The sequence below is a fragment of the Acipenser ruthenus genome, chromosome 3, assembly GCF_902713425.1.
Source record: "Acipenser ruthenus chromosome 3, fAciRut3.2 maternal haplotype, whole genome shotgun sequence".
Taxonomy (NCBI): domain Eukaryota; kingdom Metazoa; phylum Chordata; class Actinopteri; order Acipenseriformes; family Acipenseridae; genus Acipenser; species Acipenser ruthenus.
This window is the reverse complement of record NC_081191.1, coordinates 95,337,485-95,353,388: the sequence shown is the minus strand read 5'-3', so window position 1 is coordinate 95,353,388 and position 15,904 is coordinate 95,337,485. Positions and strand designations below refer to the sequence as shown.

Below are 15,904 nucleotides of genomic sequence, written 5' to 3'. Positions count from 1 at the left end.
CTGTATTCCCCACCTGATTTGTATGATGTGCAAGTAAAAATATCAAAACAGTGAGGATTATGTTGAAAAAGATATCACTGCTATACATACAAAACAGGTCACAGCACAGGTAAAGTACACAGCAGGGTGTTCTGTAACCATTTACCATGTACTGCCCTTTTTTTTTTTTAGATAAGGAAAAACATTATATTTGCAGACATTTTGAGTATTGCCTGCAAAGAATTTCTGGAAAATAGTTGCCATATTGGAACAGCTTTCTTTGGCTGCAGGGTGGGTATGCATAATAACAATAGTACAATTCACAATACTGTGAGGGCCTTCCTCTACAAGTAACTGTTTGTATTAAAAATACAAAGAACCAAATATATTTAGTATTTTCATTAAAGTGTATTTGCCATGAAAATGCAACAATTCCTTATGTCCGAAAGCAATTGTGGTGTTCTGCAATAAATTTGCAATACATTTAAACTGCAAACACTAAGCATCATTTAATTGACAGCGATGCCATTTCTGTTATTCTGGATATGTTTTAATTTAAATGTTATTTAATTTCACTGTGATTATGGATAGGTCAGCAATCTCTCTCCCTCTCTCTCTCGGCTGCTACTTCAATTAAAAAAGGATTTGCAATTCAGCAAACTCACACCAAGACTACGGCAAATTTCCACCAGCACTAAATGTAACTGGACAAGCATGACCGGGCTTGTCAATTAAAACAACCTTGATTTGAGGTTTAATGCCATCTCTGAAGAACACCCCCAGTTTCACGGTGGCTCATGACAGTGTAAGCAAAACAAAAGCCTTGGTTCACTGATGTCTTTTGCCATGTAAACTACACAATTATAGCCGGAGCTCTAAACAAACTTCTGAGTCACAGTCTTGCCCCCAAGTCTTCCCGTGCTGTTAACGACATCAGACTACTGAACAAAGCCTGTACAGTGTGTGATGCATGCAATTAGAGGGTGATTCCTCCCAAAAGCATCTGCATGCAATTGCATTTGAACACCCCTGTTGCTTTTCCAAAAGGCTTAATTTCACTTACAGTACATCAACCTGAAAAAAAAAGTTTACATCCCATCCACCTGAGGATTAAGAATAAGTATTAATTGATTTGGCACAACTCATGGAATTTCAAGGCACTTTAAAATCACAGTGCAAACTATCCTACACTCATTCAGGCTCTGCATTTTCAGTCTCAATGCAGGCTAACTCGTCTTCTTCATGGAGCTAATTATTTTGTACAGCTCTCCAATAATGATGGAAACAGACAGATAGAATTTATGCTAAAAGCTTTAGCCGAGACATGCTAGAAAAGTGAATACAAATGAAAAACAAGAAAGAGCAATGGTTTGGTAAGCAGATTCTGATCTTTCAAGTAACATGTAGGAGGACAGTGTCATTATCTGCACTTCTGACACTAACACATGCACGTTAGATTGGGGACAGAGAAGCATGACACGGGAAGTGAAAACAAACAAGCAAAATTACAGCTGAGGCTGATCCATGCAAAAGGGACTTAAACCTACAGTTAACAGAATGTTCAATTACAGAAGGTTCATTTAGTAAATGTCTTCCCAATCTGAAATGGAACATTTCATAAAATAAAATCCAATTTTGTTTTTTGCCCACTCTCCTCTTAGACATGTCTCTTTGGCGCATATTTTTTTGTAGTGATATAGATTCGAACATTTTTATTGTAACAGAGGAATCAATTTCCCCCCCTCTCTTTCTCTTACTGTTTCAACTACTGCTCTGCTCTAAATTAAGAAATACATTTTATTTAACTAGACGTTCTGTGAATTTTACGTAACGATCTACACAGGCAGAAATGTACTGTTTCATGTCATTCTTCTGTGTGGTGGTGCAGTAAATCAGTGCTCAGGAAACAGCAGCTGCGCTCCAACAATTGCAGCAACATAAGCACACACCGCTCTCCTGCCTTCAGTGAGCTTCTTTGCCAGGAGTGCACCAGTAAAATCCTCGCTAGAGCATGGATACATTTAAATCCAGTAATTATTAGCCAGAGAAGCAGGTTATTTGCAGCAATAAAAGACTGGCGCCCTAATTCAGAAGCAGCTATGATCTCCTCATCTCACATCCTGCCCTAATGCAATTAGCCTGCAAAGAGCTAATTACCCTAATCGAGGAATGACAGTTTCACTGACATCTTACTTCCTCTGACAGCCATAAACACCAGTGGGTGAAGACAGCGGCTAATTGGTTTGCTTCATCATTATTTACATTAGTGTTTGCATTACTGAGGAGAAAATGCTATCCAATGGCTGAAGCATTTGAAATAAGTGGTTTATTACGAACACTTAAAGCAATCTGTTTACCGCCCAAAAATGGTGTTTCGTTTAACCTGTATTTTAATCTGTGAAAAATGATTAGAACTGTGTACCATTCAATATGCTGCCTCGAACAGAGGGCACAGGGCAGTGAAACTATAGGGTGTGGATGCTGTGGTTTGTTTTGTTGAGGATTTGTATGACTGATTTAGCAATGTGCAGGTTTTTGAGGACGTGCGTGAAATGATAAAAATCATTATTGTTTGTCGTTACTGTACTTCTACAAGACACAAACACTGAGGGGCAGCAGGACATGTTTCTGGACTCTGTAGGTGCTTGCAGGGCTCTTGACATGATGTGTGTTTGCAGGATTAAATTCCCCTTCGTTTATATTAAAAAAAAAAAAAAAAAAAAAGAATACCTAGATATTTTACTTTTATTGATTATTATTATTATTATTATTATTATTATTATTATTATTATTATTAGTAGTAGTAGTAGTAGTCCTATTTAAGGCCCAGTGGGTGGACTACGCCAGCGGCACAGCGGCAGCCAGTGCACTTTGAAAAAATTCAATTTAAAATTCAATTTAGCATCCCTAAACAAATAGGGGTACTAACAAGGACTGAGCCTTAACTAACGAGAAGAAAACCGGTCAAAAAGGACTGTAAATTGAATATTCAAAACGAAAGGGGAGGTGGTACAGAGCATGCCCCCTAGAGCCCACTGGTCGACAAAAGATGTCATTTCGCCAGCGGACTCCGCGTGGGCGTGCTCTAACTTAATCCATGACCGGACAAGGGCCCTGAACATGGCCCCACGGTCAAAGAGACCCTCCCCGATCATCTTGCGCTTCCTGGTCTTGTAAATTGCCAGTTTAGCAAGAGCCAGGAGCAGATTCACGAGGAGGTCTCTCTTCCTGCTGGAGCCACGAACAGGGTGCCCGAAAATGAGGAGGATTGGAGAAAAATGCAGCCAGAACTGCAGCAACAGATTCCTGAGCAGCAGGAAAAACGGCTGCAGCCTGGCACATGAAAAATAAATGTGAGTTACCGACTCGGACTGACCGCAGAAAGGGCATGCGGCGTCCGAGTCGGTAAAGTGACGCAGGATCTCTCCTGACGCGAGCGCTCCGTGCAGCACCCTCCATCCCAAGTCCCCAGCTCCTCTGGGGACCAGCAGGGAGTACAGGGCCTCCCACTGGGGCCTCTCACCCTCCGGGGGTCGGAGGGGCTCCCGCCAAGCGGTGTCTCGGCGGGAGACGAGGGCGAGGAAGTGGAGGGTGTGGATCGTCATCGCATACAGGGTTCTCCTCGACGCAGATTGGAGGGGGGGGGTCGAGGAGTAGTAGTAGTAGTTCTTTGTAATTTTTACTACTTCTTGATATTGCATACTTCTTCCAGTTTTAACCAACATGTAAAGCACTTTGATATACTTGGTTAATAAAACTCAAATAATCCCTCTGTTTCTGTGATCTAAAGACATCACAACCAATGTGACATTGCAAAACGCACTTTGTTACCTAAAAAGACTGTCTGCTTGTGTTAGCAGCAGCTTTGTGGATGACCTGTGTGAGTAGGGGAGTGATGATTGCTCACCTCACTTTGGGGACCATCATACGATGTTGCACCATCAGTGTGTGACAAATTGACGCCATCATAGTGAAGACGTCCTCACTGGCGCAATCTCGCCACACCAGGTTCAGGAGTGCGTTTGTCTGCTGCTTTGTGTCCAGCTTGTGTATGCACTGCTCTGTTATGAACTGGACTGATATCTTGCGATCCTCCTGCAAAAAATGCAGCAATCAGGCAAATAGGGAGTGGCTAGGCAAAGTACTGCTAGACATTCACATAACAACAAAGGTACTGATGGTAAAATAATTAAGATATATAAAAAGTATTTAGATCTTTCTTGAAAAAAATGACTCCTTGAACGAGCCAAACGGGCACATATTGTACATGTTAAGACTTTGTTCTCCATGTCAGGGAAGCAGAATGTCTAGAGTCTAGCGATCACATTAGCCACATTTGGTGTGGGGTTAACAGCACTGTGCTTTCATGACATACAGACTGTATCTTAATTCAAACAACAGTGCTGAAACAGCTAATTTCTTCTTTCCTTTGTACTTTTGATGTATTTAGTCTTTATTATTGAAAATATTTTGTTTTTATGTTTTATTTATTAACTTTGCTCCAGCACAGGTACACCTCAATAGTGCAAGCACTAATACAAAGACACATAAGTGTAGTAAAAAGGTTACCACCTTTGTGTGCTCCCTTGGCATTGAGACAAGCTATAAGAAAAAAGTGAACTCAAGAACTGCAAGAGCAACCCAGATGCTTGTATCAGTTTATGATACAGTGCTCAAACTTTTTGTGGATTTGATAATCATAAAAAATCATGTATTCGGATCCATGTTCCCTTTCTTGAGATCTAAGGATCTAAGATCTTACCTGGGAAGACATTGTTTTCATCCCACCATCCTCCTCATCATCATCCGAGTCACTGATGACCTCCTGTCTGCTGGTGCTGGTCACAGACACGGGTAACTGGGGTAGGAGGGTTTGTAGTGTTCTCAAGTACAGCAGCAAGCCTTCTTCTGAGAGGCTACCTACAAGCAATCACACACACACGCACACGTTTGTTTTCTGTGAAATTTAACATATTAAACAGTTAAAATTGTAACTCTTCATCACAACTCCTTACATTACATAGATTCTTCTTCATTTGTTATTGTTGTAATTATTATAACACATAGATATATAAAAACAGGCACTCTGCTAATACAATCTGAGATCTAACCTAGACAAAAATATCCTATTATGTGTTTTCTATATGATCATCACATTTTCCTTAAATAAAAAAACAAGCCTCAAGGCTGATTGTAGGTCAGACAGGTGGGTAACATATGAACATTGTGCTGTTCACTGAAGCCTATTGGAGAATCATTGCTTGTGCAATGCTAATATGCTTCCCCATAATAATATTTACAAGCATATTAGTAAGCATGTCAAACAATGATCGATACAGAGAAAATGTTGATACCAAGTTTCAGTGCAATTTAATAAACTGTTTTCCAGATGCAGTATATGCAATAATGTAAATGTGACATACAGATGGACAAATGTACAGACAAACAGACATCCCCATACAAGCCCAGAATCTAATACTCTCAGCTTATGCTGCAAAAATCTAAATACCAAGTTTCATCACAATTGTATAAGCGTGTGTGCAGTCTGAAGTGCGACACCCCTACCTACGCCTCTACTGTATCCCCATCTGGGGGGTAATTATAAGCAACACAAAAAACTAACAAAACTGTTAATTTAGAATCAATACATTAAAAAACAATAATAAAGCACTGAACATAACTAATTGCAATTGTATATGCTTGTGTTTCCACTGTATGGAAATACAAGCATTGTGGTGGTGTGCAGAGCTACAGGTAACAGGCTCCTTTACCTAAGTGTGTTTCCCCAACAGCTAGGACAAAATATAACAGCCAAGGCGCCTTGACATGAGTCAGCAGAGAGGCGCTCACTGTCCCCAGTAATGCATGCAGAAACGGTTCAAAAGGGAAAGAGCAACGAGCATCAGCCAGTGCTGGAATGAAAAAGTGGAATATCTGATCTGTGAACGGCGAAGATATAAACTCCTCCATGAAGCCTGCAAAAACATATTGCCTGCAAAAAAAAAAGAAAGAATAAGTAAAATTAAATAAATAATAACTGTTTTATATTAATATATAAGTTTGGTGTGCATCTTGGGGACAGGGTGTGTCTGTAAAGGTCATTTCAAAAGCTTAATGTACAAATTATTTCCACTTCGAGGTGAACCCAGAGGCAATGTTGCTGCTTCGCTTCCACATCTTTCTGAACTAATTTTGCTTTTCACACGGCACTCAAGCAAACAAACCAAACTTGATGCATTTGTCCTCGATCCATTTTCTATGGATCGAGGACGCTATTTTACAGCTGTGCTTGAAATAGAAATCCTAGCATTCCAACTTACAAGTACAGCTGGGTACCTAATGTGAAGCAAATATCTCAAATCGATTGGTCTTTATCATCAGTAAATCAGTAAATCAAAACATCACATGACCATATAACATCACAGGTCAAAGGTAAGGGTACCGTTCGAGTTACCCTGAGGGGTATACAAAACAACGAGAATATCTGAAATGAGAGATGAGCTCTTAAAAAGGGAGAGCGAATTTAATAAAACATAGGTGTGCCACTACAGATCATTTGAATAGACACCAGTGTATCAAACACATTTCTAATACACATTGGTCTACAGCTCTATATGAATCCATCTGGGTTTATTCCCCAGTGGTAATAGACTGACCCTTAACATTACTAAATGCAATTTAAACAATAAACAATATTTAACCACAAACATTTAATCAATACAGGAGACTCTGTTCCTACTATAAAGTATTTTATCTTCTAAAGATGAAGTTTTGTCTGGTTACATAACCCACATTATACTACGAATCAAACTAACAGTTTGAGTAGCTTGCAGTAAGGCCCTTTCTGAGCATTCTTACCTGGCACCCTGTGAACACGAGGAATAAGTAAAGTGCAATGGTTTGAGAACATGCTCCAGCAGAGCACTGGCATAGGGAACGTGAGGAGCATCACAATACTCCAAACAAGATGGAAGCTTGTGATTTACTAAAATGTAAAGTGTCCTGTAGTATCCTTAAAAAAAAGGGGAAAACAAGGTTAAAAACTGTATTCATTATTATTATTATTATTTTTTTGTTAAAACAATATTAGGTCTATATATAGAGGATACTGAATGATCATTCATAGTATGCGGTTTTTATTCGCCGATAGGGGCTCCGTTTTTTTCTCCTGTTACCGGTCTTAATGAAAGGGATACAGGCTGTTTGCATAAGTCAGGCACAGGCAGATCGGTAACTGGCATTTCTTGACTAAACTCGTTCTCAAGGAAATCGGAGTCCAAATCAAAACAACAACAGAAATCTGAAATTATTTCAAACATTTTAAAGTTGTTATAAAACACGTATTGGTGGTAGTATTGTTTGAACTACCGAAGCACAGCTCCATCCTGAATTTCAGCAGCACACCACTGCATGTAAGCAAAGGCACATTCAAAACTAGTTCCACATGTTATTCCACTGATGTTAGCCCACTGACGTGCAATAACAAAAATGTATCCCATGCTAGATATACCCAAGCTTGTGATATCATTTTTTTATTGCTATGTCATTTCAGTAGTATGAGATTTTATGAAAACAGGCGTGATCCAGGATCAAATAAAAACAGAAAAGCAAGTTTAGCACAAACTCTGATTTACACACACACATGCATAAACCTTTTGTAAGTGTAACATAGAAAGAGAATGGGGTTTGCTCTGCATTAAAATGCTGAATGCAGGTACATTACATGAACTTTGAAGAAGAAACTCAATTGTTTTTATAGACAGGTTTTTGTGATAATTCATAAAGAGAAAACGGAATATGAAACACACTCACCTTTATGTACCACATAGTGCAAAACTTGTTCAATTAAAGATGCTACACAATTTGCATCTTGCAAAACAGGCAAATATGTTTTCTCTGCAGAAAAGACTTCCAGCATTCTCATAGGAACTGCAACACTTAATTGGTCATCCGTGCAAGTCTGCAGAACCCTAGAAGTACAAAGAGCTCAGTATTTTGTATTAAAAAAAAAAAAAAAGAATTACTTTCAATGTTTATCAGTCAGGACACTGAAGAAAAGAGACGCATGCTTGTACTGACATGATGTCATGATACAGCAATGGATTCCCACTGTGTATCAGTTCATACCATTGGTCAAAATAACACACAACAGTTTTGTGGAACAGAAACTGTGTGGACTCAAAGACTGATGCAGACCATAACTTTACAGATGCATAACGTTACTGTGTTCTCACAATTGCTTCCTCACAGCCTTGGCTACAGCCCTTGCCCACTTCTCATGCTACACTTCTGTCTTTCCATTAGCTCTGCCTGTCTTCAGAGTTGCTCCATAACAAACCATTTCATGTCACTCACTAGCAACACTTGCATGTGTATCAGTGCAAGTAGTGAACTATAAACCCATTAAGTACCAAATAACATTTTCAGAACACAAGCTGTATTTATGTAATCTGATACATTCTAAATCAATGATACCATTCTAAAAGTGTTCAAGATTCACAACATACATTCCCCGTGTCCCATTTTGAGGACAGTCAAGTTAGACATGCCAGTAATCAGACCACTGAAATTTCACGCGAGCTATGAAGCTCAACACACAGAAAAGTTAACTTTATCATCACTGTAGGGAGGAAAACACCAAGAAATGTATCATTTTTAGGTTTAAATTTCTTAATGTATATTGAGGCGTCATAAAAGCATCTGGAGGGCTATATTTGCAGAATTATAAGTTCCATTTAAGGTTGGTTCATACTTCAGACTCCGACATCATTTCTGGTTGGAGTCGAGGGTCACTTGCAACGTGTGTCTTTTTTGGAAAGTCGTACAGCCATTTCTCATGTGTCTGCGACCTGAAATCATATAGGGTCGGATAATGTTGACAAATGTCAACATTAGCTGCATGGTCGGAGTGAAGCGGCACAGCTTTTATAGCTGTCTGCGCCGGATGTATCGCATTCATCTGTAACAGAAGTATGAACCAGCCCTTAGACTTAACTTTTGCGATTAACAAAATTAGAGTAAGTTATCATAACAATGATATCATAACAAAAAATGACAGTGTAGCCTGGACAATGGTACCTAATGGGTTAAAAGTGCAGTCTCTGGGTTTGCATGATGTGAGGAAATGCCTCAAGTAAATTAAACAATGGATGCAGACAAATGATCGATTGGCTTTATTCAAGCACACCACAAGAGTAAACACTTCTGTTCATCCTGACTCCTGTGCTTTTAATAAAGCTTTTAACCAGAGGGCACTGAATAAACTTTATATGAACACAGGTGAACAAGCTGCTGAACAAAGAGCAAGATCAGCTTCCAAATCTACACTGATTGGTCAAATAACTGGAGAATGTTAGTAAAATTATAAAACATACCTGCAACATAAGCCCAACATCCTCTGTATCTGGAACAAGCATGTTTGTCTGTCAGGGCCTACTAGCTGCTTGACAAACTGGACATTGGACTTCACCAAATTTTGACACATCCATATCTAAACAAAACATGTTAAAAAAGAAAAGATCTCCAGATTATTTCACAGGACATACATTATACATTAAATCCATGTATACCCTATGGTCTATTTTAATAGTCTAAACAGTGATGGATTTAAATACCACCACTCTTTAACTATATATTAATCCAGCTGGGGTTTCTCCCAATGGGTAATTTATTTACCCACTTACTAAAATGACTGCATATGATAGAGATACAGTGAAACGAGGTTCACAAAAAAACAAGTTTATACATATTAATACTGGTGTAATACCAGAATCCTTCAGTGTAAATGGCAAGAGAAAAGCAGTTTACTACACTAGTAGGAATAGAAATAAGACTCCTATTACATAGCAGTTTCACCCATTCCAGGTTTTACTACCAGCTTGATTAGCCCCGGTGTATAGGTAACAAGCTCGGGAGTGTCTTATTAAACTCATAGTTCAACCAGGAATGGATCAAACTGCTATGAAATGAGTCTTACTTCCATCCCTGTACTAGAAATAGAATAAAATCCAGTTAATACCAGGTTCAAGTATGGTAGTTATAAAAAAAAATGTGCATACCAAAAACAGAAAAGCAGCAGTATTGACTGGTGACCATTATATTCACCATTGGAAAATCCTACATACTTACCAGTCTATTTGAATCTTCACTCTGCCTGTAAAAAAATAGAAGCCGACGTACTAAAAGACTCAAATTAGCTGCATCACTGATGGAAAATCCCCCGCCTGATTGTGCTAAGCAGACACAGTAATCAAACTCGCTTCTTTGGATGGCATACTGGAAAGACAAACAAGGAAAATATATCATTTGATATAAACACTGTGCAAGTTAGCAAGAAGGTCAAATAGAGAGACAAATGGCAATTAAAATGACTTTCTAGACAGGTACTGCCACGTGCCCAAGAGTAAAGACTTATGTTTAAAACATTAGGATACATACAATTGTGCACGGTTTATATTACAATGCAAAGTACATGCACAGGTACCAGCCTTTGTATTCTTTTAAAAAAGTTCTCGTTCTAAAAAGTAAAGAATATAAAAGGCCAACATACTTGCTGTTTTCTGTCCTTGTAGCCTCGTACATATGATTGAATAATAACTGCATTCTTCAGTCTTTGTCTTTCATCCTGGTATATAAAAATAATAAATAAATAAATAAATAAATAAATAAATAAATAAATAAATAGGAAATGCATCCCAACAGTTAGGCTATACCTAACTCTGCAGCATCTTCAACTTCTACGTTCTTTGAAGGCAAATGGAAGACTTACAACCACCCAGCCTTTGGTCCAGAGTATGCTTGCTGTATTTTGGTTTGCCGATTATGAATCTGACATTCTGTACACTGCAGTTTGCAATATATACTTTCGAAATTAACTTTAACTGTCAATACAAAGATGATCCAGGTATCCTGTGTCTGTATTAGCCACACTGTTGAAATGTTGTAAACATAATTAGCAATTAAGTCTTGATTTTTACCTCTCTTTTCCTTCTTTCTTCCTGTGTACGATGTAAAAGTGAGGACTTTTCCTCCTTTAAGGAAAAAAAAAAGATTAAATTATTATGGAGTAGTGGAGCCGGCAGATCTGTGTTGTCCCCCGGCACTATAGGTCTGGTGGCATCGCTGTGGATCCGCAGTGTGAAAAATGACGGCTTGGCAGGAGCACGTTTCGGAGGACGCGTGGGGGGGGGGGGGGGGAGGAGGTTGCGAGTGGTGAGCCGAGGATACAGATAATAATTGAGCATACTAAATTGGGGAGAAAACCGGGGTAAAATTGGCAACGACTAAATTATTAAAAAAAAAAAGAAAAAAAAGCATACCACCTGATACCAGATAGTTTGATACAGGCAGAGAGAAAGGCAAAAGGGATGTCCTATTAGTTGTAATACAGGAAGCGAACTTTAGTGTTGAGCTGCCCAGGAAAATTGGCTTTACCGAATAAATGTGAAAAAATTGTGGGGAATAAATTAACAGCAAAACAAGACTTGAGAGAAAGTTGTAATGCATATTTTATTGTTCAAATTCCACATTTTACCCAAATCTTGTTCCACAGTGATGAAAAAGAGTAACAACATACAGTATAGCAAGTTCTTTACACAATATTTTTTTAAAACAAGATGTAATATGTCCATTTGTTTTTTGAATCCTACCTTTCTACTCGCTCCCCCAAGAGACACCTTGGGTCGTGTTTTGAAATCTCCTCCAAAGCTATACATGGTTGCAGTTGTTCATTTAGCAGAAGTTTTTTCAGAAAGGAGGCGATTTAAACCTGAAAGAGAACCGACAGCACTCTCTGTAAAGCACCACAAGAGAAACTAAAACTTTTAACAGGAAACTGAATGTGGGAGTCTGTGAGTCTGTATGTGGGCGTGTGCAAGTTGTAAAAACAGAGAATGTATATTTTATTTATTCTGAATCAAACGAAGACACAAAATCCCCCCGACTGTTTCCAAGCACAAGGAAAGAAATTAGTTTCTCTTTCGCTTTGTGAAACAGACCCTAACTGCATGATAACTGCATGGCCACCGAATGTTTTTCAAACCCTGATTCAGACCCGTGAAAGTGGAATATTGAAGATGGTCACATTACAGTACTTGGATCTTGTGTACTGTATGCCTCTTTTAAAAGCACCCTTATGCAAGTTTACCACAGTATGTTTGCAGTTTACCATGCATTCCCCATGATTATATTATTACACCCCAGGGAATTATGCATAGGAAAAAACAAAATTATGCAAGGAAAAATACAAAATTATGCAACATTAAATCCTTTGTATTATTTGTTTACAAATTGAATTAAATATAACACTGTTTTAACCTTCTTTAGAAATTTGTACAGGTATTTTGTATTTATATAGCACACAGCACATTTGTATCACAGAATCAACTGCTTTATCATTCCTTGAACAAAAAAAGTGACCCATCAGGAGTAAATTTTAAAACTAAATGCAGTTGTTAAATAAGGAAAATAAGGACTTTTCAGCAAAATTACCCTGCTGTGAATTAGATGCTCACAAGTGCAAACAAAAAAAAAACTATTAAACAAAATTACTGTGCAATGTAACAAAGAAATATGTGCAGTTATATTGGGTACTTCTCATACTACCATAGCACAGCAGGTAAAAATTAAATAAAGCATCAAAGACTCAAAATGATTTTATGTTGACGTGAAGTCTTTTTAAATTGCAAGATTGAAGTAAAGGAAAACCAGCTCTTTCAGTTTGTCCTCCGAAAGAGAACGCCTTCGATCAGAGAGAACAAAGGTTGTACAGCGAGTTGCTGCGCTTCAGTTGTATTTGTTAGCATGTATGTATCTAAAAGCTAATGTTTTTATATTCGGGAGTCGGTCGGATGTTGCTGACCAAACATGGCGATGTCAATTCCCCCTGACTGTTCAGGGGGGTGGATCGCGTCGATCGCCACCTTCCCGGTATACAAAGCAAACTCCTCTTCTGGAAATGCACTGAAACCAGGAATTGAAGCGTAATCCTCCTTGACATGAGACATTACAGGAACTCTAATGGGGCTGAAAATCCCAGAAGAAAATTCAAGAAATTAATTGCGGGCTGCCCACTCTCAGTATCACTTATGGACCATTTTTAACGTTCTTAAGGGTTATTATGCGGCAATGCTTGATCATTCGTTTTATGCGTAAAATTACGCGGGCGCGTAATTGCGTAACTCCCCAATTCCCCGGGGTGTATATTATGCATTTAGCACAGTGTATCCTGGATTGCCAAGTTTATTGTACATTACTATTGTTTACCATGTTTATCTATGCTTTTTACTATAGGAAACCTTTATAAGGGTAGGGTTGTCTTTTTGTCAGTTACTTAGTATTGAAAGAGTGTAAATGTTGTTGGATTCACTTTTGACCCAACTACAGTGTACAACATTATGAACCTGCTCAACAAACAGCCAAAGATGACCACCAGTCAGTCACCTCTGATCACATCATCTCCAAAATCTAAACAGTACACCTTGTATATGAAGGGTCACCTCTCAGTCAAATCTGACAGATATTCATACAGCTGGTGTGCAGCAGTCTTGGTATAAAGAACATCTGAGATACTATCTGATTGCTATACTGGACAACCAATCCATCAAACATCAGTTAGAGTTGGATTGCTGTTGTGTTGGTTGTTGCTTCCCTGCTACTGTACTACTGTACCTTTGCTCATGTGCTTCAGAGTGTACTTTTAGAATGTGGTTGCTGTCTGCTTTATCGTTTCATATCCGGCTGTACATTGACAGTTTTTTAAAACTATTTGTGTAACATACTAGGCCTTACTACTTACTGCTATAATAAAACAATAACAATGCTATGAGATTCAGTCCAATTGTGCAAATTGTCTGTCCAGGTACAGTAGACTTTCACTAAAACGAACAGAGACTGTGTTCACACTTGGAGTGCCTTTTTCTCTTCTGCCACCAACACATCTGTCCAACACCATGCTGTTGCACAGCGCCACAGGAAATGGATTCACCAAAACTCAACTTTTATGGACACCTTGACATTTGCTCACACTTCTCACCATGAAAGCCAGAGGTCACATCATGTATTATTACACAAACTAAGTGTCCTCCTTGGTCCAGTTCTCAACGTATGGAAAAACACATCCATGTCCCCAGCTCAGTCTAAGCACTAAACAGAATACGTGATCCATTGACTTACTGTGCATTCAATGTTATACTGTCAAGTGCTCCCCTCTGTTTGACAGGCTGTCCCACACAACCGCTGGCCAGTGTTTATTGTATCTCTCCCTACAATAGATAGAGCGTGTCAAAGCCTCTACCATGCCTTTGTCATACTGAATGCTCATCATCCCTCGTCACGATGATCTGTACTGGCACGACCCACAAGTACAACACCTTTTACACAGTACCTCCCAAATGAATCAGTTGCTTTCGTTTAAATTGAACACAGCACATCCGCCTACACTGTGTGACAGCACATTCCCCCAAACACTGGAGCTGTTCTGACGGCCAATTCCAAATTCCAGAATGTTATATTTACTAACACGTTCAACTTACACGGTCACTAGCACAAGAAGATCAATCACTAAAACAAATAAATAATAATAATCCCCTACCCTAGACGTAACGGAATAGTTCTGTCTATTACTAGAGATAGTTACACATAACACAGACAAGGTACTAAAGTGTCAACAGAACAGCGATCACAAAACAAGACAAACTGCGTTGCATAACACTTCTTTTAACATAAGCCTTATGATAAGGCCTACATATGAGACAGTTCATTTTGGCTCTGACCAAATAAAAAAAAAGAAAAGAAAGCACCACTGTCAACCCTATGTCTTTCGAAAATGACTCAGCAGGTACAATTCCTCGTTTATTTAAACATTCTGTTCAAGCTGGCTTGTACTGTACACTAGAGTCCGAGTAAACAAATAAGCAACGACGTTTTACACCTAGACGCCTATACAACTGCTATAAATAATCAGACCTTGCTCCTAATATTCAGTTGTGTTGTTTTTGGGGTTGTTTTATATACTTTACTACTAACAGGCGTCGTTATTAATAAATACATACATTCAAATGTATTAATTTTTGTAACACAGAATGTAAAATAAAACTGCTTTACCTGTGATAACGAAATTAGCAACTGAAATAATAACACAGCGAAAAACTGTTTGCTTTTAAATGTAGAATCCCAGCAACACGATCTTTTTTTTTTTTTTCTTTACTGGATACACAACAGTGTAATAGGAAGGCCCGCCTCTTCCTAGCTGTACTCAACGCCGGTAGGCTGAGCACAGAACATCTGCAGCGGCCATTGGAGAGTGAAGCTGTCAGTCAAGGTAAAATGCACTTCCTTTTCGATTGATTGAGGTTCAGTTTCCTGAAAGTGCTAGAAGAAAAGAGACAGGAGAGTCAATCAGATAGTGAACAGTGTCAGAGAGGCTGGACAGTGCTAGTAAAGCAGAATTGCAACCGACTCGGTTTCCAGTCCAGTTTGAGGCCAGAGAGTACCTATTTTTAAAGCAGAATTGCACTGTCACTCTGGACGGAACAAAAGCAATCACGTACGCTGTGGAACCACTTACTCAGTATCAGTTTTCACGTGAAGACAGTCTGGCTACATTGCGCGTGCGCGAGAAGTTCTCTGAACAGCTTGTGAAACTGCTTTAAAATGCAAGTCATAACTGACGCTTGTTTGGTTTAATTTTTTAAACTGTAGATTTTTCCAGACAGTTTTGATTCATTATAAAACTATAAACATTGTCTCATTGGCCTTAAGTTTAGAAAAAGAGTTGTCATAATTTATTATTTATTTCTTAGCAGACGCCCTTATCCAGGGCGACTTACAATCGTAAGCAAATATATTTCAAGTGTTACAATACAAGTAATACAATAAGAGCAAGAAATACAATAACTTTTGTTCAAGCAAAGTACAAGTGTGACAA

At 38.7% G+C, this 15,904-nt stretch overlaps 1 protein-coding gene across 2 annotated transcripts in view; it reads right to left on the bottom strand.

Annotated features, from left to right (window-relative positions):
• LOC117435231 (ubiquitin-protein ligase E3C-like) overlaps positions 1–15,618 on the bottom strand; it is a 65,353-nt gene extending 49,735 nt beyond the window's left edge. Inside the window, exons 1-12 of one of the 2 annotated variants that reach the window (XM_059019156.1) lie at positions 15,545–15,618; positions 15,082–15,348; positions 11,628–11,746; positions 10,956–11,009; positions 10,529–10,603; positions 10,108–10,254; positions 9,354–9,469; positions 7,792–7,949; positions 6,838–6,991; positions 5,751–5,971; positions 4,742–4,899; positions 3,887–4,074 (exon numbers count right to left, since the gene is read on the bottom strand). In XM_059019156.1, the coding sequence (XP_058875139.1) occupies positions 3,887–4,074; positions 4,742–4,899; positions 5,751–5,971; positions 6,838–6,991; positions 7,792–7,949; positions 9,354–9,469; positions 10,108–10,254; positions 10,529–10,603; positions 10,956–11,009; positions 11,628–11,693 (1,337 nt within the window). In that variant the 5' untranslated portion in view covers positions 11,694–11,746; positions 15,082–15,348; positions 15,545–15,618. The other variant, XM_059019165.1, reaches the window with a different exon arrangement.
• Between the last annotated feature and the right edge of the window lie 286 nt (positions 15,619–15,904).